Genomic DNA, 24,645 nt, shown 5'->3' with positions numbered 1-24,645 from the left:
CGACCAAGGGCTGTGAGTGGAGGGCTGGTCAAGGCACGAAACACACGTTCTTGGCTTTTGCACTTGTACTACCAGGCATGGCCGGAGTTGGGAGGACCCTCAGCAGCGAAATCTCGATTGCAGGCACTTTACGACACCATGGTGGATCACAGGGCCCTTGTGTTCATACTAGGTACAAGGAACGCAGCGTTTCGCGGTGAATGGTTGACGTCACGGTAAGCCGAGGGTCACGTCAACCTCGACTTTCCACTCTCCGACCCTGGGCCCCATCAAGCGTATTGGGTGTCCCATCAGACCAAGAAACAGCGCCGCTCCATCTTCGGTGCAATTCTCTTTTTGGAAGAACAAGAGAGACACGAGAGGTTTATTTTGCAGTGGGAAGAGGAAAAAGAAAAAGGGGGGGTTCCATTTATGGAGCCTTGAATTCATCTCGACATGTTTGACAGCAACTGTCGAGTACTGTGTGGCACAAGGTCAGCGAGCTGCCGATAAGACTCGACGCATTAACACAGATTACAGATTGCAGGTACATATGGACTAGTGAGCGCACCACTATCAGCAGGTAAGCATCGGGTTGGGTGCAAAAAGCAAGTTTAAAGACGGGGCAAAGTACCCCAGACCTGGGTGGCCGCGCTTACAAAGTACGAGTAGACGCCAAGGCTAAGCTTCAGCTCTTGTCTCCCCAGCGAGTGTGCTAGCAGCCAGCCTTGCTCCAACTTTTGCATAGCGCCATGGGAAAGAAAGTTTTCGTGCATCAAACATCAAATCACAGCCATGCCGGCGGAAACGAGACAGCACTTTTGCAATCAGGCAGTTGCGCCGCGGATCTTCCAATCACAGACAGGTCATGCATAATTCGCAAACCCGGTGATTTCTGGCAGAAATGCGCATCTCGAAAAAGGGCCTCAACTCGGCCACTTTGACCTCATGGTGTCGTCATCATGACTGTGGAAAAAGCCCTAAAGGATCCCACAGGGGACTGGAGCAACTGGAACTGGAGCAACTGGCCCTCGGCGCCACACCCACAGCTCGGATCCCTTTCGACTTGCTCCAGCATGGGTGTAGTGACAGCCGGCTGAGGTCAAATGGAAGAAAAGACGGGTCTTGGGAAGAGCCCAAGGGACAAGGGTCTTGAGGGGTCCCCAAGGGCCCTTAACTTGCAGAGCTTACAAGTACAGGCAAGTATTCCAAACCCGGTTCATGTGCCGAAGCTGGGCTAACGCGACTCAGTCGTTACATGCCAGTACTGCAACGGGGGACCACAGACCAGCGCAAGGGCAGGGAAAAGCGCTAGCGCCTTATCCAGGGTCGTTCGCATGCAACGGAGACAGCACGGCCATGGCCAATTATCGGAGAGATCGAGCAACTGTCGAGCGCTGGCTGCATGGCTGCGGATCTCCTGGGACGTCCGGAGACGGTTCCTAGCACTGAAGGTGAAGGTTGCTTGTGGGCACGGCCGCAGCACCACCCCGCCATGCCTGTGCAAGGACGGTACGAGTACCTACATACAGCAGCATCTCTCCTGGCCGGTCCTCAGCAATGTTCCAACTTCAAGGGTATGCTGCCTGTGCCGCCTCTAAGAGGATTCGCTACTCCGCCGTGCCCGGTGTTGCTTCTTCTTTTGTCCGCGGACAACATCTGGAGTGCAACCACATGCACGGGCACGAGTAAGCTAGAGCGCCCTAGCCACAACTCTCTTGTTGCGGCGCAAACCAATCACACGACGGCGCAGAATCCAGAAAACACCGCGCGGGCAGGTACTTGACGATGGCGGCGGCGGTACATGGCGAACTGCGTCGACAACCCACGGCACAACATGGGCAGTACTTTCACGTACTTTGGCCCCCCCTTCCACTATTCCACTGGCCTTCGCAACGCATCCGTGCGCTAATGCCCTAGATCCGTCGAGAGGGGCAAAGATGCAATTCTTGCAACAAGCATGCGCTTTTCGTGGGTGCCGGATTTGCCCCTCTCCCTCTTCAGCGTTCGTGGTCGCTTCTGCTGCGCCCTAGAGTTGCAGTGCATGAGTGCATCTCTCGCTGTCTGCACTGTTCGTTGACCTGCCCGCATGGGAAAATCAGAATTTGGGCTGACGCGGGCGATCCAAGGGGTCTTGCCTACGCATGCTCGTACGAATGAACGTATGAGCGAGCTGTCGATACGCCCAACATGTCTGTTCAATCAATTTATTTTTAGGGGCAATCAGGGTCCTGCCGCTGTGCTCTGCCCAACAACCCAAGCATCTGTACAAATGCACCCAAGGGCTGACAGGTTTGAGAATTAGTACGGAGTACACGGAGTACTGGACTCCTTTGACTCCGTAGGGCCAAGCAGTCAAGTTGTTAGTGACGCCTCATTTACTGATGTGGAAGGACGTCTCCGGGTCCAGCAGCGTAAGGTTTATGTCCAGTGGCTTGCACCGGAGGCTCGCACCGGGCTTTGCACCAAGCAAGCGTTAACCACTGTTCCGGAGCCAGGATAGGCCACGGAGGGTTGTCTGAGACAAGGTTGAGATTATATCACGAGAAGGCGAGAGAGACGGCAATGAGAGAATGGTGACCGAAGCAATCTGCAACCAGCCGGCATAGAATAGCCGTTTTACCAAGGGATAGAGGCCAGTGGCGCGGATGCCACGTACAGGAAGCAACAAATTAGCGTCATGTTGTTTACTATTGACAGTACGGAGTACAGCTGCCAGGCAAAAAGCTAAAGCGCGACACCTGGATAGCACGATTGGGGTTTGTTTCTTCTTGTTGTTTCGGAGCTTGTTGTTTGCTTTGTGGTTCTTACAAAGCCGGCTTTTGGGCGAGTGTGGCTGATGAGGGGGTGGAGTTTGGAGCGGCGATACTTTTGGCATCCATCCCAGGGCAAGGCAGGGGAGCCAGAAGCCAGAGAACAAGTCCCGAGTTTCCGCAGTTGGAGAAGCAACACACACACAGCTACAGTTCCTAACCTAGTGCCTTAGCCCAAGGGAGGCTTACAAGATATTGAGCGCATACAAGATGCTGACAATTCTTGTTTTTGCGCAACAACAAAGTATCGCGCCGTCATTGCGCGGAAAGCGGAAATCAAGAAATGAAGAGGCGAGATGCTGCAATAATCACCAGTGGCTAATATAACCCAAACACAAGGAGACATCCAGCGAGAAACAAGCAATACAATGACGAGCAAAGGGAGCCCGGCGAAAGGTACGAGTACGTGTAAAAGAGAGGGGGAAGATAAGAGAGCCAAAGGCGATCATTGCCAGCCCGGGGCTAGCCTGTGGCTGCATCGCCAAACGAGTGCCTCTACTGTAGTTACAGGGACTACGAGTACACGTACCAGACATTGATGTAGGTACAGTACGGTACTATCCAGCGCATCACAGTTGAGCTCATGGACCACAGCATCAGGGCATCAAGCACAGCTTTCGGCTCGGTTAGACGCTGTTTTACCTTTTGTCCACCTCAGCAAAATTCTGCATGGCCAAGCACAAATGCAGGTCCAGAACCAAGCAGTTCGCTGCGTATTCGCCCTTTCTAGAATGGCTCGAAACTCGGAGCAGCGATTTGTCTGCGCTCGGCATCTTGTGGTTAGTTGGCTACTGTACAGTAGGCCCTGAGCTGGGCCCTCTCGGATGCGCCTCCAAACTCTCGTGCCCTCCCTCTCCAGCCCCCGAGCTCGTGTGAAGAGGGAAGAGGCATCCCAACGAACAAATGGTAGCGAATGGCCGCCCTCTGTTTATCCCCTTTCAATCCCCGGGCCGGGTTAGCCTTTTCGTGCATTAGGGCCTTTGCGTTGCTGACGGGGCCGCCTCTGCCATTTCTTACGAGTACTACAAGCTTTAGCTTTTGGATAAACAAATCACGGCGCTCTACTGATGCATTCCCCGCGCGTCAACAGCGGTTTAGCTCCGCCCGCAGAGTTCAGGCTTGTCAGGCACATGGATAGCAGGCAAAAAGAGAATTTGACGAGAAGAAAAAGTCTCGGAGGCCACGGGGGCAGCAGCCACAGCTACAAGGGGATGCCAGCGAGGGAACAGACGAAGAAAAAGAAAAAGAAAAAAACACAAGTGAACCCCTTTGCTGATGACGTCTTGACTAACCAGCAGGCTCTGTCGATCGCTGAAGTCCCCCGTTTGCTCTCCACGCACATGGCACCGAGGATCTCGACTTTTGCGGAGGGATCGTTGAATCCGGGCGGCCATGCGAGAAGAAAGCCGCTCGACCGTCTCCCCAGACCCAAGCCCTGGGACTCCGCCTGACCCCACATGGCCATGAGGAAAAAGCTTGACCAGGCTGGGATGCTGGGATGTGGTGGTACTGTACATACGAGTACAGTACGGAGCACAGCACCAGACAAGACATGACTTGTACGAGGGCCGGGCTAGCTAGCGAATGCCACAGGTACGATACAAGACAAGGACCAGCTGGACGGGGGCAAGACACGACGGAGCCGCTTGTTGGCCGCATGCGACTGTGTCAGCCCTCAAAAGCTACGAGATGAGATATGCCCGACGCAAACGTTGTTTGATACGAGCGGCGAAGAGACATTGAAACTTTTCGCTTCGCTGCAGCAGATACGATGCGCCATGCGCAAGCTGTAGTGCCAGTTTTGCGACCCCAACAGACTGGCGCGTCGACCATTGGCCATGATGTACGAGCATACCGAGTGACGACCAAGCTGCAAGCCCATCTCCTGTCAACTCGACGTCAACCCTGTCTGTGATCGACAGCACCATCTTTCTCTGGCTGGATAAGACAAGTGATTTTCTCCCCTACACCCCCTTTCCCCAATGGACATTTTCAAGAAATCGATCGATGGCTGCTGCGTTTTTTTCTCTTTCCCACGGTATCCTGTTTTTTTTTAAGGGACCAAAAAAAAAAAAAAAAAAAAAAAAAAAAAGTCGCTCAAGACTATAATCGTCGTCGCTGTGATTGGGACTTTGTCGGGGTCCTTTTGCCACTGGCGCAATGTCAAGTTTAGAATTTGGACGTGCTTGCATTGCATGCCCATGTCTTTAAGGGATCCAAGGATGTCATGACCTTGGAAAAGCAACAAAGTAGCCTCGGAGTACTCCGTATTCCGTACTACTCCAAAACGCTGCTGCTGCATGCAATATTGTGGACAAGGCGTGTACCTTTGCTTTGCTTTTTGCTTGATGGTCCCTCTTCTCCCAAGCGGCGTGCGACTATGAAGACTCTTTGTTGATCTTTGCTTCTTTGGTACTTCTCGCAGCCACAGGTGGCAGCATTTACGATGCTCGGTAGGTGGCTTGTTCAAGGGGGCCTCAACAATGATTCTGCGCTGGGACCATGTTTCTGTTGCATTCCCTGGTCTTGCGGCTCAAATCCTTTTCATGATGAGGAATCGTGACGGATGCTGTGAATCGGGAGATCGAGATGCTCCAGTTTTATGGCATTCCACTTTTGGGCATCAACTGCTGGATTATGTCCCGTGGGTTCTTGTGCGAATTTGATGAAGAGCTTTTAACTGGCTAGCAAGGAGATTTGTCTCTCCTAGGCCTATTGATACTGCGCATTGAGCGTCCTCCTTTTTATTTCTTTTAATTTTTTTGCCATTTTTATTCCTGGTTTTCCTACCCCTTACTATTTCCCCTTGTTCTCGGCTGTTATTTCAGCTAGAACTTCAAGTGTGGCTTGTGTAAAACACACTGCACAGCCAACAACACCAACTCTCCGTTAGTCACGATGTTTGGGCCCCTGGCAGTTGACGTGCATCTTCCCGGCGCCGCCAGTGCGGTAGCTGGTATTGCCCTATTCCAATAAAAGACACTCAACAGGGCCAGATCACAAAGTCTCACTATAGAATCCCGTCCCGCGCATCATGTTACTTGGCACTCAATACTTCACTTGTACTTGTTCCTACAAGGTAAGAGAAAAGGGGAGCAGCTGTACCCATGAAAAATTCGACTCGTTGCCTAAGGGACATTGATCTCCGGCCCTGTCTTTACTCATCGAGATCTGTGATTTCCCAGTAGCCCCTTGTGACTGGGAAGAAAAAAAAAGTACGAGTAGTCACACACCACACACCCCCTCTTACGGAGGATTTTCCATTTCGTATCCGCATAGAGCACATCTGCTTGCTGGATTTCCCTGCTGTATGTACATACGAATGAAGCACCTTTGGCACCCTTTTTTTCTTTTTCGATATTGTTGCCTCCATTCCAAACTGCGCGCATTGCGTTGTACATACGTACACATGGCCACGCAACATGCAGGACAAGGACAAAAATTCCAGCACATGGGGGGCTGGATGAGGAATGATACAACAACCTGGTCCAGCTCGCAACGTCGTATTTTCCTTTTTGTCTTTCTTTCTTTCCTGGTACATGGAGATACATTTGTTCCCATGATGAAACAGCCACAGACAGTTTCTACAACCCTGTGACTCTACGACATCACATCCACTTTTCATCGATTTTTCCTTTTTTTTTTCTGATTCTCGGTATCACATTACGATGTGACAGGCAGCCTTTTTTCGATTTTTAACTTTTTGTGACTGAACGACACCTGTCATCTGTCATCTGTGATATGTACATATCTGTACGAACACGTAAATCCTGTCCATCTCTCGCAAATCACCCAAAACCCAAATGTAACCTAACATGCCCATCACAGCGCACATCATCGTCAGATCACACACGCCCCCCCTTCCCTTTTCCATCAATAATCGCATCCCGTCCGTTTGTCACATTTCACAAAAACAAAAACGAAAAAGAACGGGATCCTCGTCCCTGGCAGCTTTATACCTGCTCAAGCCGTTTAGCCTAACTTTCGTATGTAATCGTAAAAGTTGTAGCTCTTCCCTAAAAGCCAGTTCGAGCATTAATCGGGCATCGAATAAGGAAGGGCGTGTCAGCCACATGGGAATCTGATTTCGATTGAAATCGTGCATGTACATCTTTTTTGATCATCGTTTTGGCACGACATTGATCGCCGCCTAGCTGAGGAGAAAGATTGGCGTGAGAAGAATGTTCTAATATTCTACGACTTGGACTTTATAGGCAAGGAGGAGCAGAGATGCGTCTTTTGGTGTACTTCAATCAATCTGCATTTGCCATTCCGTTTAGAGGATGGCATTTAGTAGTATTTCTATATACACACACATTCTTTGAGCAAGCCTTGGTAGTTTAAACGCCTAGATAAAACAGCACCACCTTCCAATACCGTGGTGAATAACCATCAATACGCAGCGAAATTATCAAAGTAGACAGGATAAAAAAAAAGTTCAAAGCATCTGAATCCCCCTTTCCCTACCGGGTAGGTCCTCATTTTCGGTTCGGCACCGGAGGCGGGCCCATCTTTGAAGCTCCGGTGTCGACCCGCTTCGACGCCGGCAGGTCCGGGACTTTGAAGCCACCACCTCCGCCGTTGCCGACCTGCGTGAAGCTGCCGCCCTTGAACCACTTGTCTTCTTCTGCTTTGCGTTTTCGGCTGAGTTCGGCGCGCACCTTGGGATCGACCAGCTCTAGGCCCTGGACGGGAGTGAAAGCCAGTGATGATTGGGTACCGGTCGCAGAGCCGACGGTGCTTCCCACGCCCGATGTCCGGAGCCCCTTTCCGCGGAGATCCATGCCGGGAGCCATGCCAAAGCCTCCGATGGATGATGCCGTGCCTCCGCCCAGTGTGCTGGCGCCGCCCCAGCCTTTGTTCTTGACGCCAAGTTTGGCCCGCGTGCGCTGATCGACCTGCATGCCGCGAATACGTCCGTCGTTGGACTGGCCAATCATGCCCATGCCCACCGTGCCTTCGCCCGTGCCGTAGCCGACTTCCTTCTCCTCCTTGCCAAATGCCATGCGGTTTTGGGCCTTGCGCAGCTCCGTCATGGCTAGCGCCTCCTTGGCCTTTCTGGCCCGACGACCACCTCGCTTTCGGGCGGGCTTGTCATCCGGAACGGGAAGCGCTCGCTGTCCTTTGTTGGGCGGGGGCTCGGTAAGCTTCTCCAGCCTTTCCAGACAGGCAGATTTCAGTTGCTCTCCTGTTGAGCCGTCGGCGCTGGAGTGGATACGATCGACTCGGGCAGCCAAGACGAGCTTGGCTGCCACGATTCTCATAGCTTGCTTCTTCAAATCATTAGGAATACCCCGGATAATCTCAGAGTTGTAGAGATAGCCTTGCTGACGGATTCCAATGTTGGTCGCCAGGCCGGCCTGTCGTTTCTTGGAGCCCCAGGAGGGAATATTGCAGGCTGGTGTCTTGGACAAACCCGTCAGACCCCCAGCAGCATTGAGAAGTTGTGCAGCCGTGAGTGAGCCGATGAGGATCGTCAAGTTGGGTGCGAAAATGTTCATTCGTGATTGCACGTATTCTGTGAGAGTCTGCTTCGCTCTGTGCAGGGCAATCATCATTTCGCAAGCCTGTCGTACTCGTTGTAGCTCCTCGGCCACCATTTCATGTCCTTTCGAGGTGGTGGCTTCCACCGTAACAATCATGAGTGAGGGTCCGTCGAGGACCGCCTTTAGTCCGACGCCAAGAGGATTGTCTGTCGAAGTCTGGAGCACCTTGATGTTCTCAGAGTCCATGGGACCGTTTCCAATGATGGCTACCACCTTGGCATATTCCAACGGAGTCGTAACGAGGCGTTCTAGTTCGGGGAAACGAGTCGAGTAATGATCGCGAATGAACTTGTGCACAAGCGCGACTTCGCCATCTATCATGGTTGATAGGCTGTTGGACTGCGTCAACAGGTGATACTCGGGGTGATCTTCGATGTTGCCAACGCTGGTTTGCTGCGCCGTCGGTTGCGACTGGTAATATGTGATTTTCTGTAGGAGTCGAGCCAACACGTCAGGGCTAATTGCTCATCTCGAAAAACGATGTAAACAAGCCATCCAAAGAGGTTTTGGGGCAAAGGGGAGGGATCTACTAACCTCGAGGATAGGTTCCAGCGTCTGCATCAGACTGGCCACGCTGCGGACGTCTTTGACGGCACCCAGCTGCATCTTCTCGACCTTGGCCTTGGTCGCTTCCGCATCCTCCATGTCGTTCAATGCGCCCGCGCCTTCATCTTCTGAGGCCTCTTCGTTGTCGTCGTCATCATCCACATCCATGGCATCGCGATCGCCATTTGCTGCCTTCTCCGGCTTTTCTGTGAGTACGAGGCCTTCGTTGTCCAGCTCATCTGCCTCGTCTCCTGAGCTTCCAAAGTCGTTGAGCAGATCGTCGGCGACTGTCGACATGGCGGCGGCTGGCTGGCGAACAAGTCTATCTCTCTAGTCGCGGCTGTATCTTGTGAAATAGAAAAGAGTAAGAGAGAATGATTGTTTCGATCGGGTGATGTGCAACTTGCAGGATTACAAATTGCTTTTAGGCTTCTTTTTTTCTGTTTTGAATGAAGCTGCGAGGCTGAGAAACTACGGAGGCAGCAGTAGGCAAGTTTATGTGGTCCGTGCGCCATCACACCAAATCAATCGCTTATCGTGGCGATAAGGCGCCGCTAAGTACTTTGTACCCACTCCAAGCACGTCTGTCTGTTCCGCCTCTCCCAAATTTCAAAGCCTCGTCAGTTGCTTGAGGCTCTCTAGGCAATCCCTGGCTGCCGGAAGAGCTCGATCCAGCTAATCGAGGCGAATCACAGATTTGATTTCTACACAATTGCCTTTATCAAGCATCGCACAAGCTATCCGGCACAATGGAGTCGTCGCGTGGCCCCCCAAAGGTCAAAAACAAGGCGGCTGCTCCCATCCAGATCAGTGCCGAGCAGCTTCTTCGTGAGGCCGTCGACCGACAGGAGGTTCAGATTCAGGCACCGACGCAGCGATTCGCCGATCTCGAAGAGCTTCACGAGTACCAGGGCCGGAAGCGAAAGGAGTTTGAGGACTATGTCAGGCGGAATCGCGTCAAGCTCAGCAACTGGCTGCAGTACGCGCAGTGGGAGCTGGAGCAGAAAGAGTTTGCCCGCGCTCGATCCGTCTTCGAGCGCTGTCTCGATGTCCATCCCAACGATGTCCAGGTGTGGACGCGGTACATCGAGGCCGAGATGAAGTCGAGAAACATCAACCATGCCCGAAATCTGCTGGACCGCGCAGTCACGCGGCTGCCCCGAGTCGACAAGATGTGGTACAAATACGTTTACATGGAGGAGATGCTGGGCAACATCCCCGGAACGCGACAGGTTTTTGACAGGTGGATGCAATGGCGACCAAACGAAGCGGCATGGAGTGCGTACATCAAACTGGAAAAGCGATATGGCGAGTTTGACCGGGCACGCGAGATCTTCCAGACCTTTACCATGGTTCACCCTGAGCCCCGAAACTGGATCAAATGGGCCAAATTTGAGGAAGAGTACGGGACGAGCGATCTGGTTCGTGAAGTCTTTGGAACCGCGGTTGAGACTCTAGGCGATGACTTTGTCGACGAGAAGCTATTCATTGCCTATGCTAGGTTTGAATCCAAGCTCAAGGAATATGAGCGGGCGAGAGCCATCTACAAATACGCCCTTGATCGCCTGCCCCGATCAAAATCAAGGCTGCTGCACTCGGCATATACAACATTCGAAAAGCAATTTGGCGACCAGGACGGCGTAGAGGATGTGGTCCTCTCAAAGAGACGGGTGTTTTACGAAGAGCAGGTGCGCGAGAACCCTAAAAACTACGATGCGTGGTTCGACTACGCCGGCCTGGAGGAGGCATCCAGAGATGCAGACCGTGTCCGGGATGTCTACGAGCGAGCGATTGCCCAAGTGCCCCCAACTCAGGAGAAGCGACACTGGCGCCGATACATTTACCTGTGGATATTTTACGCGGTATGGGAGGAGCTCGAGGGCCAAGACGTTGAGCGCGCCCGCCAAATTTACACAACCTGCCTAAACCTGATACCCCATACCAAATTTACATTTGCCAAAATTTGGTTGCTTGCGGCGCAGTTCGAGGTTCGACAGGGCGATCTGGGGGCTGCTCGGAAGCTGCTGGGGCGTGCGATCGGCATGTGCCCCAAGGACAAGCTGTTCGACGGCTACGTCGATCTAGAGCGGAAGCTGTTTGAATTCGTGCGCTGCCGGAAGCTATACGAGAAGCACGTTCAGTACAACTCGACAAACTGCCAGACGTGGATCAAGTTTGCCGAGCTGGAACGCGGCCTGGACGACCTCGATCGTGCGAGGGCCATCTTCGAACTGGCCGTCAGCCAGCCCCAGCTGGACATGCCAGAGCTGCTGTGGAAGGCCTACATCGACTTTGAAGAAGAAGAGGGCGAGTACGAACGGACGCGCGACCTGTACGAGCGACTCCTCGAGAAGACGGACCACGTCAAGGTCTGGATCAGCTACGCCCACTTCGAAATCAACATCCCCGAAGACGACGAGGCCGACGAGGAACTGGAGGAGCAGCCCGTCAGCGACGAGGCAAAGGCTCGCGCCCGCAAGGTCTTTGAGCGCGCCCACAAGAGCATGCGCGACAAGGACCTCAAGGAGGAGCGCGTCAGCCTGCTTAACGCCTGGCTGTCCTTTGAGCGCACGCACGGCTCCGACGCAGACGTGGAGGCCGTGCAGAAGCAGATGCCGCGCAGGGTCAAGCGCCGGAGAAGAGTCCAGGACGAGAGCGGCGGCGACAACGAGGACGTCTACGAGGAGTACTTTGACTACGTCTTCCCAGCGGACGACCAGCAGGCCAAGAACTTGTCCAACATTATGGCCATGGCGCAGAAGTGGAAGCAGACAGGCGGCGACTTGTCCGGCGCTTCGTGAGGGCTGTGCGCGATTCCTTCTGTCGCTGTATTTACACTGTTTCTTTTTGGAGGCAGAATACAAAATATCCCCGTCTAATAACTCCGATACATATCTCTGTCTTGTCTAATTTCACTCCCCCTCCCTTCCTCCTCACTCTACCAACCAATGTGATTTCACATACATGCTGCATACGCCTCACAAGAGGTCAACAATGAGACACATGGGAGAGGGGGCCACTCACATACCACACACATACATACTCGTACATACATACGCATATGTACATGCAACCCGCCTCAAACATCACGATATCAAAATCCATTCGCTCCAGGGGGGACGCACAACGACGTCACCACTATTTCACGTCGCATGCTCCCATGCAAGCAGTGGGGGTGGTCGGGCCGCCGCACTGTGACGTTTCAGACTAAACAAGGGGAGGAGCAAAAAAAGACGTGTCCGAGATCTTGATGCAGTTGGATGCCGCTTACACAAGTCATGATGTCATAGACTTGGGGAATCCTGAATGCTGGAGTTGGGAGCGGAAAGAAAGATTGCGTAGTTTTTCTATTTTTGATTGGAGTGATCAAAGGCCCCAAAAGGATAATGTCTTAGTCCATATATGCAAAATGATGAATTTACTTGATGCCATGCATGATCACACAGTTTTTTTTTTGTCCTCTACCTTTCCATTATATATAAAAAACATAAAAGCACTCATTAATATCAGTCATCATAATTCGTAAATCGGAGTCCAGCTTGCCAGGCCCCCACACATGCAAGGAAATCAATGTAAGCCATCCAAAATTTCGTCCCTCAACCTGTTTTGCAGCCCGATCGTTCCAATCATCGTAGATCTACCCTTCCTCTGCATCGCCCGCCCTGGGCCGTCTTTGCCGCTGCTACTGCATATCCCTTCCTGCTTCATCGAGATTCTGGGATGTGCCACGTTACCTAGCATGGCCGTTATCCAAGAATTTGTCAAGCCCGCGCCTTTCTCGTGTTGGCCTGCATGGAAACGTGTAGCCATCCATGCAAAACGCCAGATCCGGCCTTGATTCCGAGAAATAACTGGCTACTCTCGCCAATCGATCGAGTTGTGGCCGTGCTCGAGCATGCTGATTCTCCGCAATGGCCATGATTCCATCCTCTCGGGTGCATTCCTTATTCTCCGGAATGAACAAGCACTCAGTAGCGCCGGTGATCTGTAGCAAATCAATCATCATTAGTCAGTTGTTCTTAATATAGATGCAAAAGTATTGAAGAAAACAATTTTGCTAAGCTCGAAGCTCAATCTATATAGCAGCACGCAGCACATGAAGTTTCATTTCAAAGGTTCCACGATCTCTGATTGGAAGGTGGGTTACCAATGCCAATATTAGAATGAATGTAGTCTTTCCGCAAATATACCATGCAAGTCGTGTACGAATGGTTTGAGTGATGGGGTGAGCCTGTAGACTCTGAAATGTAGGAATGGAATGAAAGTCTGCCATATGAGGAATGTTGTTGGTTGGCGCTCAGACTCCTTAGTGGTGGTGGCTCAACGGCTATCTCGCCTGAGAGGCGGTTGGAGTTGAGAGACCGCAGTGTATCTGCGGTCGAGGGCGTATACATCCTCATTGTCTCCATAGTATCCGTCGTTTCTTGGCCGCGATGGAGTTGACCAACTTGAGGATCGCTTTCTTTCTCCAAGCTTCTGGCGCCTCTCTGCTCGCCTCTCACGACGGCGCTCTTTTTCGTTCCTCCACTCTCTGCACTCGTGGGTCATGTCTCTAGCTTCTTTGAGCTCGGATAGTGCGCCCTTGATACCAATGGCGGCAATACCGACCGAAGCTGCGTCTTGCATGATAGCCTTGGCCCTGAGCTTCTTGGCTTCTTGTGAAGAGAGAAGGCCTTCCTTGACTGCTTCTTTCCGTGCCTTCCTCTTCTCCATGCTTTTGTAGACTCCATGTGCTGCGTGAACTGTGGCAATGGTCGCAAGACCTGTAGTTATAACTTGCTTACCTCTCATTTTCTTGGCCCTTCTCTCATCCTCGGATGAGTCCCCTAAATCAGACTCAGATCCATACCCACCCCTCCTGCGGGACTGGTCCCGAGATCGAGAACGGTCTCGGTCACGGGACTCTCCACGGCCTCCACGGCGGCGGTATCTGGGATCATCGTATACGTGATCATCATCTCGTCGACCGCCGGAGTGGCGTGAGCTCCGGTCGTCATAGTCGTCGTCATAATCGCGTCGGCGACGGTCATCGGCAGCAACGAGAGCACCGCTGCCGAAGCCTAACTTGGCAAGACCATCTCGTGCCTTGTCCACAACGCTGCGGCTTCGGCTGCGGTGACGATCCCGATCTCGCGAAGGGCTTCTGGAAAAGCTCCTGTCGCGTCCACGGGATCGCGATCGATCAAAGGCCTTCTTAGCGCCGAGGGCACCCAATCCGGCCGTTGCAAGTGCTGCGAGGCCGACGCCTCCATGGCCGTCCTTTGATCGTGCACGAGATCGGGAGCGGCTTCTGCCCGTGCGACGGTCCTCTTCGATATCGTTCCTGGAGCCGTTGATCAAGCGGTTGCCCACCAGACCTCCGATGACTGACTCGGCGAGACCCAGCTTTCCGTGGTCCGCGCCGTGGGCGGCATCCACAGTGGCGGCACCGGCAGCAGCAGTGAGAATTCTTTTGGTCTTTTCTCCTCTCCAGCCGCCGGGCTCCTTGGCGACCCGGAAAGCCTCGGTGGCTCCGGCAAGAAGCGAGGCGATGGCGGCCTTTTGGACTTTGCTGGCACCTCTGCCGCTTCTGGAGCTCGAGCGGGAGCGACCGCTGCGGATGCTGCGTGAGCTAGGGCTACCACCGCGGCTCCGAGTGTCAGAGTGCTTGTCGTCACCTAGGCCAGTGAGAGACTTGACTGCGGCTCCAAGACCGGTAGCGGCGATTGCACTCTCAAGAAAGTTCTTGTGACCCTTCTTCTCCTTGGTATCACTCTCACCATCTGACTCGTAGTAGTCATCAATGCGGCCGTCCCGGCCACGCTGGAGGATGTAGGCTGCCTTTTGATCCTTCCTTGCTTGTTGCTTGCTGTAGAATTCAGCACCTCCATAGGCAGCGAGTGCGCCAAAGCCCGCGAGCGCGGCCGACGAGAGTGCATTGCGCTGCACTGGAGTGCCATTTCCCTCCTTCTTGGCTTCATGGCGGTCATAGAGTTCCTTGCCGCCCACGAGGAGGGCAGCGCCGGCAACAGCAGCAATGAGCTTCTCTTGCTTCGACAAGGTCTTGGTGTGCTTGGGCTTTCTGTCGCGATCATCGCCTCCATGGCTGCTCCCAGCATACCTGGAGTGGCGGTCACTCTCCCGGGCGTCAAGCCGCGATCCATAAGTGCGGCGATATTCGTAATCCTCCTGGTAGTAACCGGGCTCTGCAGAACGAGCACGGCGCACATCGTGAGTTTGAACATAGTCTCGTCCACTGGGTGGCGGGAAATCACGACGAACTTCCTCTACAGAGAGGCTGCTGTCGCGAGGGTCTGCGCGAGGAACGAGGTCGCGGTTCCGAACGTTGACTTCTCCATAGTTGTCAAAATAGCGGGGATCGCGTTCATCTATAACGTCCCCTCGCAAGTAGCGACGGGAATATTCGTAGTCCTGCCCACTGTGGCTCGCCATTTGAAAGAAGAGTTGATTCTGCCTTGTGTCGTCCTGTGGTGGTTGGTTCGTAGAGGTGAAGCGTCTAAGTGCGCTGGCGGGGTAGCTGGCTTTTATAATATGCCGCACAAAACTGCGGACGAGCAACTGCCGATCTAGCCCTTGTATTTGTTGCTTTACTTTGGTGCAAGAGTCAGCTGATATGCGCTTCTGTCGATGTTTCTGTTGGAATCTGGCGGGTTGATGCTGGTGTTGCGGCAGATATACTCGTAAAGGCAACTAACAGCTGGAAGAGGTTTGAAGAAGTAAAAAGAAACTTCGGCTGCAAGATTTGCGAGAGGCAGGACCAAAAGATATTGTCGAATTGGGGGCCTTGGAAGGAGGGACTTGGCCGCAGCGCCTGCATGAAGCAGCGGGGCAAGACGTAATGGCGACACATGAAGATGACCGGGGGTAGGCGCACCCCTGCTGTTGCCCTGCTTTTGTTTTTGCCTTGCGCTCAGGCTGGCGATTTGATAGGGCAAGGCGGTCTGAGCGGCATAATTGCTGAACTGCAGGCTTTCACCGTACCGTATGTACCTAGAGTAATGCACTGATGCCATGCACAGACAGAAGAAGGCTGTGGCTCAGCTGCGCCTCATGGTTCAGTTGGTTGAGATTCTTGTGGTCGTAACGGTTGAGGCGATATTCAGCAACCTTGAAGGGCAAAAGGGTTACTTGACCTACTAACCTTAGTACGCAGCAACTAGCTGCTCAATATTCGTGCTGTCAAAGACCAAACTCACGCATCATGTCTCCCAACACACACACATGCACACACACAGACTCGGGCGCTCCGATGTCTTCCCACTCGCCCTTGTGGTGTTCATGTTCAGCCTCAGCAGCCAAGCAGAGAGGGAGCGCTTCTAGGCCTGCTAGACACCTCTGCGTCTGGTCAAGCTTCGGTCGGTCGACTGAACCAGAGCCAGCTGAGTCGCCTCATGCCCGTCTTGGACACCGGGTGACTGACAAGCACTATCTCACCACAGCTGCCCTCCACAAGCACACCTATTATATCGCCTGATGTTTTTCAAGTCTATGTGAAGTCTGTATCTCCTTTGCCATGCCGCCTCAACAACCTCGCGGGAGAACCCATGGCCACCCGCCGCCTAGCACAAGCCCCAGCGCCACATCGAGCCTGAGCCCGAACCTGAGCGCCTCTTTGGGCATGAAAATCCATCTCTCTTCCATGTTTCTTCTCCCTATTGTTCTGCTCAATTGCCTACTAGGTAGTACTTCGACCCCGCTTCTCTCCCGAGGCCTCACCCGCCTTTTCGACTCGTTAGCCACACACGCCAGCCACCCGTGACTTGACCTCATTCGCTGGATGTGGCTCGTGACGGGATTTATTGGTCGAAACAAAGGCTGTCGCTCAAGCCACTTTATGGCGGGGTGGCCTCTTCAGAAAATGATGTCATGCCTCTCGCGCACAGGAAAGTGAAATGCCCCCAACAATATACGCCATGCGAAAGATGGGGATTTTCCATCGCATTATCTACTAGGTATCTAAGGCCACCTATTGAGTCATCGCTACCAGGTCTTGTAATATTTACAACCATTAGAATCGACGTAGAAAAAAGAGCATTACAACCTTACCTAATGGCTCTGCACTCGTTCTCCCCGTATGTAAATACAACCAGGGCAACCGCTTTTACAAGGCCATATCCATATCCCCTTTCCAGCCTAGCGCCACTTGCACCTTATCGTAGCACTGCCATACCTTTGTAACAACAACATCCCACAAGTCCAGCAGCCGAATACTACTCTGGTATCGCTTTTTATCTAAGAGATATAAAGAACCTTACCCTGATTACTTTACTCACGTAAGAAGTGAGAACTGCATAATTAAATGGGGCCGGAAGAGAGAGAAAAAGAAGAAAAAAGTACAAGCTGCCCGCCCGCTATGTGACGACGTATGTGACGAGGCTCGGCCTGGGCAACTGTCTACATTCCAATCATACACGCTTTATCGGTGCTTGAACTCGACAAAATAACTCGACAAAATTTACCATCATTTCCATACTCCTCCTCTTTTTTCTTCTTCATTTGCTTTGCAGATGACCGAATCTGTAACTCAACTACCTTGATAACCCTATGGTATCAGAAATATCAGGTACAGCAAATCCTTCAAAGCCATGCATCATTTCGTCGCCATTGTCCTCGCCACAAGCTCTCTCGCCTTGGCGCATCACTCAATGTAGGTCATCTTAGTACCTGGATCAATTCTGCTATGACAATGTGTAAAACCAAAAGCTTCAGTGAGCATCAACTAACGAAATATGGGTTCCTTTTGCAGAACTGCGACTCGGCACTTCTCAAGGCCCGTCCAGCCTACAGCATTCGCTGATGATCCTGCCCTGCATACTCCGAGACCACTCGTTATTCTCACACCGAGCGAGTCAGATTTTGATGATGTTGAAAGTACCTTGAGTTCATCACCGTAAGCTACTGTTCCTCTCCTTTTATTATTTACCGCCACGTCAACATTGAAGAAGACATGTGTCTTTGATATCCCTTATCTTCTATTGGATCCCATTCTAACCATAACTACCAGAATCGTCGAGGCCACCACTATTCCTTTTGAAGATATCGACTCTATATCATTCATAACATCCACTTCATCCATATTGCATTCATCTCCCTCTTCCGCATCATTCGCTTCTTCCTCATCATTCGCTTCTTCTACGGCATTCGCCTCTTCTGCAGCATTCCCATCATCTACATCAACAGCACTGGCAAACCACGCAGAGAAACGAGCCGCCTCATCAAGTTCTCCCTCCCTCACCACAATAACAGGAACTCGCACCACAACATCATCTACCTCTAATCCGGCCTCAGTGCCAACAGCCTTTGCCAACGCTGCTGTCGGCCTCATCGCCATTGTAGGGCTCGCAATGGCATTATGAGCACACATGGTATCACCAGTTAACACAACTCATTTCTGCAACCTCTTATTCATCTTCCCCAAAGACAGACACGGAGTCAGCTCTAAACAGAGACAAAAAGGAGAAATAAGAGAACCAGGAGAGGATAAACCCTCCTATTACACTAAGACCAAGACGACCTAAATGCTTTGTATCTAGACGCAGGCAACCAGTTGTTTTTTTCATAAACCAATAGAGAGGAGAGTCTGTTTATCCTCAGACCCGATGACTGACTTTTTTTTCGGTATTATTCTTGAATCCTATCGTACAAATTGAACAGTTTTGCAGCAACATCGTACTACGCTGTCTCGCATCAAATGCCATAGGCAATCCAGCCCTGAAAACAACCCTCCGAAAATACGGACTCAAGAAATTGAAGTTTAGAAGAAAAAAAAAAAAAGATCAAAAAATCTCATTGTGCAACCATTTTTGCCAATTTCGCATCCCATTTAAATGCCCTTGGGTCGTTCGCCCATCATTTTGCTTTTTCAATCTCTCGTATTTTCCTCACTTTTTTTTTCTTTGGGCAGCCCATCCCGTCATTTGTCTAGCAAAAATGATAATAATAATAAAAAAGATCGTAACGGAAGCCCTTTGCGTTTCTCATCAATAGCATGGTAGCTGGAGCAAACTTGAACTAATGCTCAGGAGTGTGAAAACAGGAACAGCCCTTTTTCATAAAGCCTTCCGAGATCCCAACAGGTTGCAAGACTAGGTATGCCTTTCCAATCCAAGTCCTGCCGTGAATAATATCGGTCTCCTGAGCCCCAGAAGTGTGTGTGAAATCTCATCCACTCTCTACCGAAAACCGTGTCAGAGTAATCATGGTTGCCCAGCCAAGAGGAAAAGACCTCCATATTAACACAAGGTCTCCAATGCCAGCGCCCTCGAGCACTGGCTCTATTTCCTACTCTCAAACTTTTTTTTCCCTTTTCCTCTTCTCCTATGTCTTTCCCATTTTGTCATTCTTTTTTTTCTTCGTTCTTTTTTTCAGAAAGGAAATCCCAAACCAGAGTGCCAAACGCTTTTGCTGCGTTACAGGTTCCGGACCCAAAATAAAACACAAATCTCCAGGGGTATCTTTCTCCCCCTTTTTTGGTTGTGCCCTCCTAGAGTAGCGAAACGCCCCGTCTCCGTCGTCTGCCGCCTTCATCTGCGCATAGGTAGACAATCAAAGGGCAAAGAAATGAATCTTACAAAACCAAAAATCCTTAAATAATTCACAGTTTGTTGCAACGCTTTTTGTTTTGCCGTTTCCCTTGCCGAGCCTTAGCCAAGAATAGCTAGGCAGAACTGTGACGAAAGAAAAATGAAAAGGTTAAAATGCGTTTTCACTTGAACCGGCCAAGGAATTGCCATGACAAGCTTTCTGAGCTGTCCGGCCAAACCACAAGAAACAGATATGCAGGAAGGGCCTTTAAGGCTATTCGCCCAGACACCACAGACGAGAGAGAACCCCCCAAATGGCCAGGAGTCAGTACCGCTGCTGCATGACCAGCTAAGGATCAAAGATTCCCCTACACCGATTGCTCGTTGTGTACACCGTTAGGCAGCGTGCTGTCAACGGGCTTCTCGGCATGTCCATTCACGGCAACTGGGCCGTTAGTCTTGGCCAGGCCGTCGAGAGCACCTGAGGGAGCAAAGTCGGGCACATCTGCTGACAGCTGACTGACGCCGTTGACATGGCCGTTTGCTAGACCGTTGACTCCCTGGCCGATGAAAGCATCCTCGGGCAGCTGCTGAAACGGGACTTCAGCATGTGCTGCATACGCAGGGGGTGATGCCATGCCGTATGGTACAGGCACTCCGTTAAACTGGGGTGGCATTTGCGAGGGTCTGTTCTTGAAAGTGAGGTGGGCGGGTCCGTGGTTTCGAGCAAACTCATCCCGGTCCTCAAGAGGCAACACAAAGCTTTCCCACGCCTGGCTTCGTCGCACGCGTTCGATGTCATCTTCACCAACAGCGAGATCGAGTTCGGTAGAGATCTCGCAAACAGCACGGACCATGGCGATATCGGCAGACAGCTCTCGCACACGCTTGAAGGAGGCAATGAAGTGCAAGGGCACAAAACCTTGCGAATCCATTCGCGCGCGGAGATATACGTCCTTGCACAAGTTCTCGATGGAGAAGTAGTACTCAACCTGGCTCTTCAGTACTGGCACCAGCATGTTGTCCCAGTAGGGCTGAGGCTGGAAGGGCATGGCCGTCATCGGCGTGATGGGATACTCGTAGGGCCCAAACTGAGTTTGAACCTGAGGAATGCGTGCTGATCCATTGGGCAGAGACATGCGATGGAAGTTTTGGCCGTTGTTGCGGCCGCCTCTGCCACCCCTTTGAGATGGCATGAACATCTGACCATGGCCACCTTGCCTGGGTGGTGGGCTGTAGGGGCCTTGGGCTCGTCCGCCCATGGCGCCCGATGCAGAGAAGCTGGATGCAGTGTGCTGATGCTGATGCTGCGTGTTGACAGGATGATGTCCGCCACGGCCGCGGTATGCACCTCGTGGTCTATCATTGCGGTTCTCCGTTCGCTCACGGACAGCATGGCCCTGCTCCTTAAAACACGAGTGTTAGCACATCATTCCAGAAAAATAGCGGTGAGGTTGGTATGGGAGTGTCCTCTTCCACCACCCCCTTCTTAGCTGCAATTGCATTCATCAAGGAATCACTTACAGTTGAATTTGATGTAGCATCCTTGTTCTTCTCGCTACCAGCGTGGTTCGCGGCTTTCCTTTGCTCACGTGCGTTTGACATGTCCGTCGATGAACGCTTAGCTTGAGGCGCTGGCGCACCGCGGTTCGGGCCGTTGGCACCATCACGAGGGCGCTCCTTGTTACCGCCGTTGCTGTTACCGCTGTTGGTGTTCTCACTGGGCTTGCCCTGGCTGGCGACGGGCGCGGTGCCCTTGTCACTGGCGTGGGATGGTGTAGCCCTTGAGCCATTTGCGTTTCTAGCTCCACCTCGAGGCTTGGAGTTACGCATCTGAGGAAGCTGCGTTTCAAAGTTGACGCTCGGCACGTAATCCATAGTCACCCATTTTCCCTTTTGTCTCGGCTTTGACTGGGATCCGTCCTCGGAGGCGTCCTTCTCAGACTTCTCGGCGGGCTTCTTCTTGTCCTCTTGGATGGCCGTCTCTGGAGTAGGCCAGGCCGTAGTATCGGCGACTGAAGGGGGCACACTGCCAGCATCTTTGTCCGCTACTCTTGAACCACGGCTAGCATTTCTCTCGGATCGAGGGGCATCGACCGATTTGCGAGGGGGCTTGACGCCATTTGGTATGCTATCACGCTGGGCAGCAGCTGGAACACCGTTCTCGGCCACCTTGGCGGATACATCAGGCTTTGGTGAGCCATTGGTTGACTGCTCTACAGAGCCGGCCGGAGATGGCTTAGTCTTCGCCTGAGCTTCCGCTCGCTGCCGCCAGATGTTGACAGATGGAATGGGCGCCTCAAACAGTTCGACTTTGGGAACCTCTTTTTCAGACTCCTGGTCCTTGTCTGTTGCTGATTGCTCGTTGGCTTGCTTTTCTGCAGCCTTTGACTTCTTAGACTTCCGCGGCCTTCTGGAATCTTGTTCGTCGACCGATCGCGTGGTCGTACTCGAAGACCTCGTGCCTTTGTCGCCTCGTCGCCAGGGGCGATCTAATCTGCCAGACTCGTCATCCCGTACGGGCTCGCGGCGCGTCTCCTGGACTTCCTCTGATCGGGTCTCAGCCTCCAAACCGGTATTGCTGACGGCATCCTGCTTCCCCGTGTTGGCGGAAGAGTCGGCGCTTCGAACGGCACCATTGGATTCGGTCGCATTTTCGGCATCCGCGGTAGACTTGGGCGCGGCTGCGGGTGGCTGGGAGTCCTGGGCGGGCTGCTCAGGCAAGGCATTTGATGGCACGGTGCCCTGGCCCTTGGCGGCCTGCGCATAAGAAAAAGCTGAAGCGGTTGCCATTTTTGATGGAACCGTAAGAGGGGATGGTGAAGAAGAAGAGAAAGAAATGATGCGGCAGCGAAACTGATGTCTTTGATAAACACTAAAGGCGTGATATCCCGGTACAAGGTTTCAAATCGCACTTCGCAGTGGCACGTATAAGGTTATCTCTGGAGGTGGAAAGTTCCAGAGAAATTTCTTTGGCGTATTGGAAAACGCTAAAGAGGCACCAGACACGGAAATCCTGCTAGAGGGCCAAGAGGCAGTCGGTTTCTTTCTCTTGGAATGCTTCTCGGGAGGAGAAGCGAGTGCGTAGAATCCGTAGCTGTAAAGCGGGACGGTCGTCTCTCGAGCCCAGGCAAAGGGATCAAGATCACGTCGGTAGGTGGCGGAGGGGCCCGAAAACTATTAACCGGTCGAAAACGCAAAGGCGGCCGGTCGGCAAAAGGCGCCTCAAGGCGGTGGCTGTCGCACACTCAGAGCCTCCAGGCGTCGCACGTACACGTACGGGTGGAAGGACAGAGAAGCAGGCCGAGCAACAAGTCAGCCAGGTCAGGCAAAGGGAGAGATGACAACAGGCTGCCGGATTGAGGGTCGAAGGTGACCGGGGTGCAGGAGGAAATAACTGTTGCGCAGTGGCACGCGGGCAATGCAGGGCAGAAGAAGGAAAAAGATGAAGGAGGAAAACCAGCTGCGCTCCTCGACAGGTCACAGCGCAGCCTGTCAGGAAACGGTCAAACAAATGCCAGCCGGCGTGGCAATTCTTGAGAATTGACTGGTCAAGGTGGTGGTGAAAAAGATGAAGAGGGCACAAAGGGCAAACGAAAGAGGCAAGTTGATAATTTTTGCTTTGTGTGCCAGAATAATAAAAACTTTTTTTTTTTTTTTTTGGTTCCCCTCTCTTCCTAGACGATAGGGCGCCTAGACGGGTTTGGCGGGTTTGGCGGGTTTTTTGGGGCCCAGGACAGCGTCCTGAAAGCGGAGCGGCTGGGCGGCTTAGTTACAGCGGTCCCCAGCGAGCGAATTGGCGCTGGATTACGGAGTGCAGTTGGCCCCCAGCGGGCCTATGGAAGCACGCTCTTACAGCGCTGCTGGTCCCAAACTAGTAGGTAAGAAGGTTGGTAGGGCGGGTTTGCAGGGCCTTGTGCCTGTGAGAACGGGGATGGTGAGGAAGGGTAAAAAATGGAAGCCCAGGGTTTAGAATAATATTGAATAATAAAAATAAAAGTAAAAATAAAGACAAAAAAAGCCCTTGCTCGTGAAGCTGATGCAATCAATTCGATTTGCCCGGCCGAGGGCACAACTGCTGGGGCTTCCGCGGCCCACACTTGGATAATGGAAAATCGTTCGCTGCAGGTGGAGTGATTGAAAATGCGCGAATATGGCTTGTAAGCCGAATGTCGGGTCGAGTCGGTGTCTGGTGTTTGAGAGAGGCAGCCCGAGCGTTGCTCAAGTCGAGTCGGTGGCTTTTTCAAGTACCGGACTGCCGGAGAAATATAAATACTCAATAGGATACTCGGTATTACAGTATAGAAGCTTAGTACAGTAGTAGGTGGCGGGTAAGCAGTTTAAGGCTCTGTTTGCCGTCTTGTTCATGGCCCTTGTTTCGTTTCCATGCCGCTCTGCTTCGTTGCTTTTGTTCGGATACGAACTCCAGCAGACCTGGCAGCGAATAGCGAATAGCAATTGCAGAGCCGGCGGCGGCGTGAGACATGCACATTTAGTGCGGAGTCATTCAAACCCGACCTGTGTGCGGCCCTGATTTGTCCATGTACATGCGCAAACAAGGTCGGGTGCGTAAGGTTGTACCTAAGGCAGAGATCCTGTGGTGCGGCGCCAGCATTTTGGGGCACTTCAGCCCCCCGGAATGCGTTGTCAGGATGCGATCCGCCGCTATAATTATCGAGCATCCTATTGGCAGCCCGGCTGCGAGGCTTCGTCCTTGCGGCCGTGCATAATCACTGGCCTTGTCCTGCTTTTTCTCATTTCGCTTCGTGATCAGCAGGCTGCGTGCCGGGAGATCGGCCGCGTTGTCGTGACTTGCTGCGTCGCGCCGCGCTTTATCACTTATCCTCTATCATTATCATCTATCGCCCTTATCGACAAGCGATATCCGCGATAAAGGGTCCGTGGGCAACATTTTTTGTGCCTGCGTCGAGTGTCACTGGCGATGAGGGGAGCTCTCTCAGTTTAGTAGTATTTACTTGTAAATCTCTCATGTACGAGTAACCCACGGCAGAGGGTAGCGGGATTTTGCACGTAGTACCCAAAGGAGAAGAGTTGGTGACATGGAAAATGTACTCTGTCGCAAATACTCCGCAGTTGTGGTGCTACTGGCTGGTAAGAGTCATCGTCATCTTTGCCGAGGCCTCTCTGTCTCAGTCCAGCCCGCCCTTGCGAGTACTACATAGCAGCAACCAGAGAAAATGCAACTGGAGAGCACTTTTGATTCCCACTTTCGTATTT

The 24,645-nt window shown here is 52.4% G+C and overlaps 8 protein-coding genes across 8 annotated transcripts; 4 read left to right on the top strand and 4 right to left on the bottom strand.

Moving 5' to 3' along the window:
• Positions 1-1,286: 1,286 nt before the first annotated feature.
• V8C40DRAFT_129366 (uncharacterized protein) lies at positions 1,287-1,917 on the top strand. The gene has a single exon (XM_083211040.1). The coding sequence runs from the start codon at positions 1,385-1,387 to the stop codon at positions 1,763-1,765; it is 381 nt and encodes a 126-aa protein (XP_083067618.1). The 5' UTR covers positions 1,287-1,384; the 3' UTR covers positions 1,766-1,917.
• A 1,965-nt stretch (positions 1,918-3,882) lies between these two features.
• Positions 3,883-4,884, bottom strand: V8C40DRAFT_258203 (uncharacterized protein). The gene has a single exon (XM_083218670.1). It carries the CDS (start codon positions 4,307-4,309, stop codon positions 3,887-3,889), a length of 423 nt encoding a protein of 140 aa, XP_083067617.1. The 5' UTR covers positions 4,310-4,884; the 3' UTR covers positions 3,883-3,886.
• A 2,121-nt stretch (positions 4,885-7,005) lies between these two features.
• Positions 7,006-9,324, bottom strand: V8C40DRAFT_258200 (U4/U6-U5 snRNP complex subunit PRP31). The gene is made up of 2 exons (XM_083218669.1): positions 8,873-9,324; positions 7,006-8,767 (listed from the first exon to the last, which is right to left on the bottom strand). Exons 1-2 carry the CDS (start codon positions 9,179-9,181, stop codon positions 7,271-7,273), a joined length of 1,806 nt encoding a protein of 601 aa, XP_083067616.1. The 5' UTR covers positions 9,182-9,324; the 3' UTR covers positions 7,006-7,270.
• Positions 9,325-9,488: 164 nt separating this feature from the next.
• V8C40DRAFT_258197 (uncharacterized protein) lies at positions 9,489-12,349 on the top strand. Its single transcript, XM_083218668.1, has one exon. The coding sequence runs from the start codon at positions 9,634-9,636 to the stop codon at positions 11,683-11,685; it is 2,052 nt and encodes a 683-aa protein (XP_083067615.1). The 5' UTR covers positions 9,489-9,633; the 3' UTR covers positions 11,686-12,349.
• V8C40DRAFT_258195 (uncharacterized protein) lies at positions 12,316-15,661 on the bottom strand. Its single transcript, XM_083218667.1, has 2 exons — positions 13,669-15,661; positions 12,316-12,869 (listed from the first exon to the last, which is right to left on the bottom strand). The coding sequence occupies exons 1-2, from the start codon at positions 15,314-15,316 to the stop codon at positions 12,853-12,855; spliced, it is 1,665 nt and encodes a 554-aa protein (XP_083067614.1). The 5' UTR covers positions 15,317-15,661; the 3' UTR covers positions 12,316-12,852.
• Positions 15,662-16,549, top strand: V8C40DRAFT_258194 (uncharacterized protein). The gene has a single exon (XM_083218666.1). The coding sequence runs from the start codon at positions 16,086-16,088 to the stop codon at positions 16,356-16,358; it is 273 nt and encodes a 90-aa protein (XP_083067613.1). The 5' UTR covers positions 15,662-16,085; the 3' UTR covers positions 16,359-16,549.
• Positions 16,550-17,168: 619 nt separating this feature from the next.
• On the top strand, positions 17,169-18,622 carry V8C40DRAFT_258193 (uncharacterized protein). The gene is made up of 3 exons (XM_083218665.1): positions 17,169-17,531; positions 17,631-17,774; positions 17,889-18,622. The coding sequence occupies exons 1-3, from the start codon at positions 17,470-17,472 to the stop codon at positions 18,238-18,240; spliced, it is 558 nt and encodes a 185-aa protein (XP_083067612.1). The 5' UTR covers positions 17,169-17,469; the 3' UTR covers positions 18,241-18,622.
• Positions 18,623-19,763: 1,141 nt separating this feature from the next.
• Positions 19,764-22,376, bottom strand: V8C40DRAFT_129246 (uncharacterized protein). Its single transcript, XM_083211039.1, has 2 exons — positions 20,932-22,376; positions 19,764-20,813 (listed from the first exon to the last, which is right to left on the bottom strand). Exons 1-2 carry the CDS (start codon positions 22,198-22,200, stop codon positions 19,776-19,778), a joined length of 2,307 nt encoding a protein of 768 aa, XP_083067611.1. The 5' UTR covers positions 22,201-22,376; the 3' UTR covers positions 19,764-19,775.
• Positions 22,377-24,645: the final 2,269 nt, after the last annotated feature.

The sequence above is a fragment of the Trichoderma camerunense genome, assembly GCF_050948025.1.
Source record: "Trichoderma camerunense strain CBS 138272 chromosome Unknown V8C40scaffold_27, whole genome shotgun sequence".
NCBI classification, from domain to species: domain Eukaryota; kingdom Fungi; phylum Ascomycota; class Sordariomycetes; order Hypocreales; family Hypocreaceae; genus Trichoderma; species Trichoderma camerunense.
Note: the sequence above shows the minus strand (reverse complement) of the source record. Positions and strands in the feature narration are given on the sequence as shown.

What these genes read in the sequence shown, in the direction of transcription:
- V8C40DRAFT_129366 (XM_083211040.1), top strand. Translation starts at nt 1,385, where the DNA reads ATGGCTGCGGATCTCCTGGGACGTCCGGAGACGGTTCCTAGCACTGAA.
- V8C40DRAFT_258203 (XM_083218670.1), bottom strand. Translation starts at nt 4,309, where the DNA reads ATGTACAGTACCACCACATCCCAGCATCCCAGCCTGGTCAAGCTTTTT.
- V8C40DRAFT_258200 (XM_083218669.1), bottom strand. Translation starts at nt 9,181, where the DNA reads ATGTCGACAGTCGCCGACGATCTGCTCAACGACTTTGGAAGCTCAGGA. An exon ending in CGCTGGAACCTATCCTCGAG is followed by an intron (nt 8,768 to 8,872) that starts GTTAGTAGATCC and finishes CGACTCCTACAG; the next exon opens with AAAATCACATATTACCAGTC.
- V8C40DRAFT_258197 (XM_083218668.1), top strand. Translation starts at nt 9,634, where the DNA reads ATGGAGTCGTCGCGTGGCCCCCCAAAGGTCAAAAACAAGGCGGCTGCT.
- V8C40DRAFT_258195 (XM_083218667.1), bottom strand. Translation starts at nt 15,316, where the DNA reads ATGGCGAGCCACAGTGGGCAGGACTACGAATATTCCCGTCGCTACTTG.
- V8C40DRAFT_258194 (XM_083218666.1), top strand. Translation starts at nt 16,086, where the DNA reads ATGTCTCCCAACACACACACATGCACACACACAGACTCGGGCGCTCCG.
- V8C40DRAFT_258193 (XM_083218665.1), top strand. Translation starts at nt 17,470, where the DNA reads ATGCATCATTTCGTCGCCATTGTCCTCGCCACAAGCTCTCTCGCCTTG. An exon ending in GCCTTGGCGCATCACTCAAT is followed by an intron (nt 17,532 to 17,630) that starts GTAGGTCATCTT and finishes TTCCTTTTGCAG; the next exon opens with AACTGCGACTCGGCACTTCT. An exon ending in AGTACCTTGAGTTCATCACC is followed by an intron (nt 17,775 to 17,888) that starts GTAAGCTACTGT and finishes CATAACTACCAG; the next exon opens with AATCGTCGAGGCCACCACTA.
- V8C40DRAFT_129246 (XM_083211039.1), bottom strand. Translation starts at nt 22,200, where the DNA reads ATGGCAACCGCTTCAGCTTTTTCTTATGCGCAGGCCGCCAAGGGCCAG. An exon ending in ATGCTACATCAAATTCAACT is followed by an intron (nt 20,814 to 20,931) that starts GTAAGTGATTCC and finishes TCGTGTTTTAAG; the next exon opens with GAGCAGGGCCATGCTGTCCG.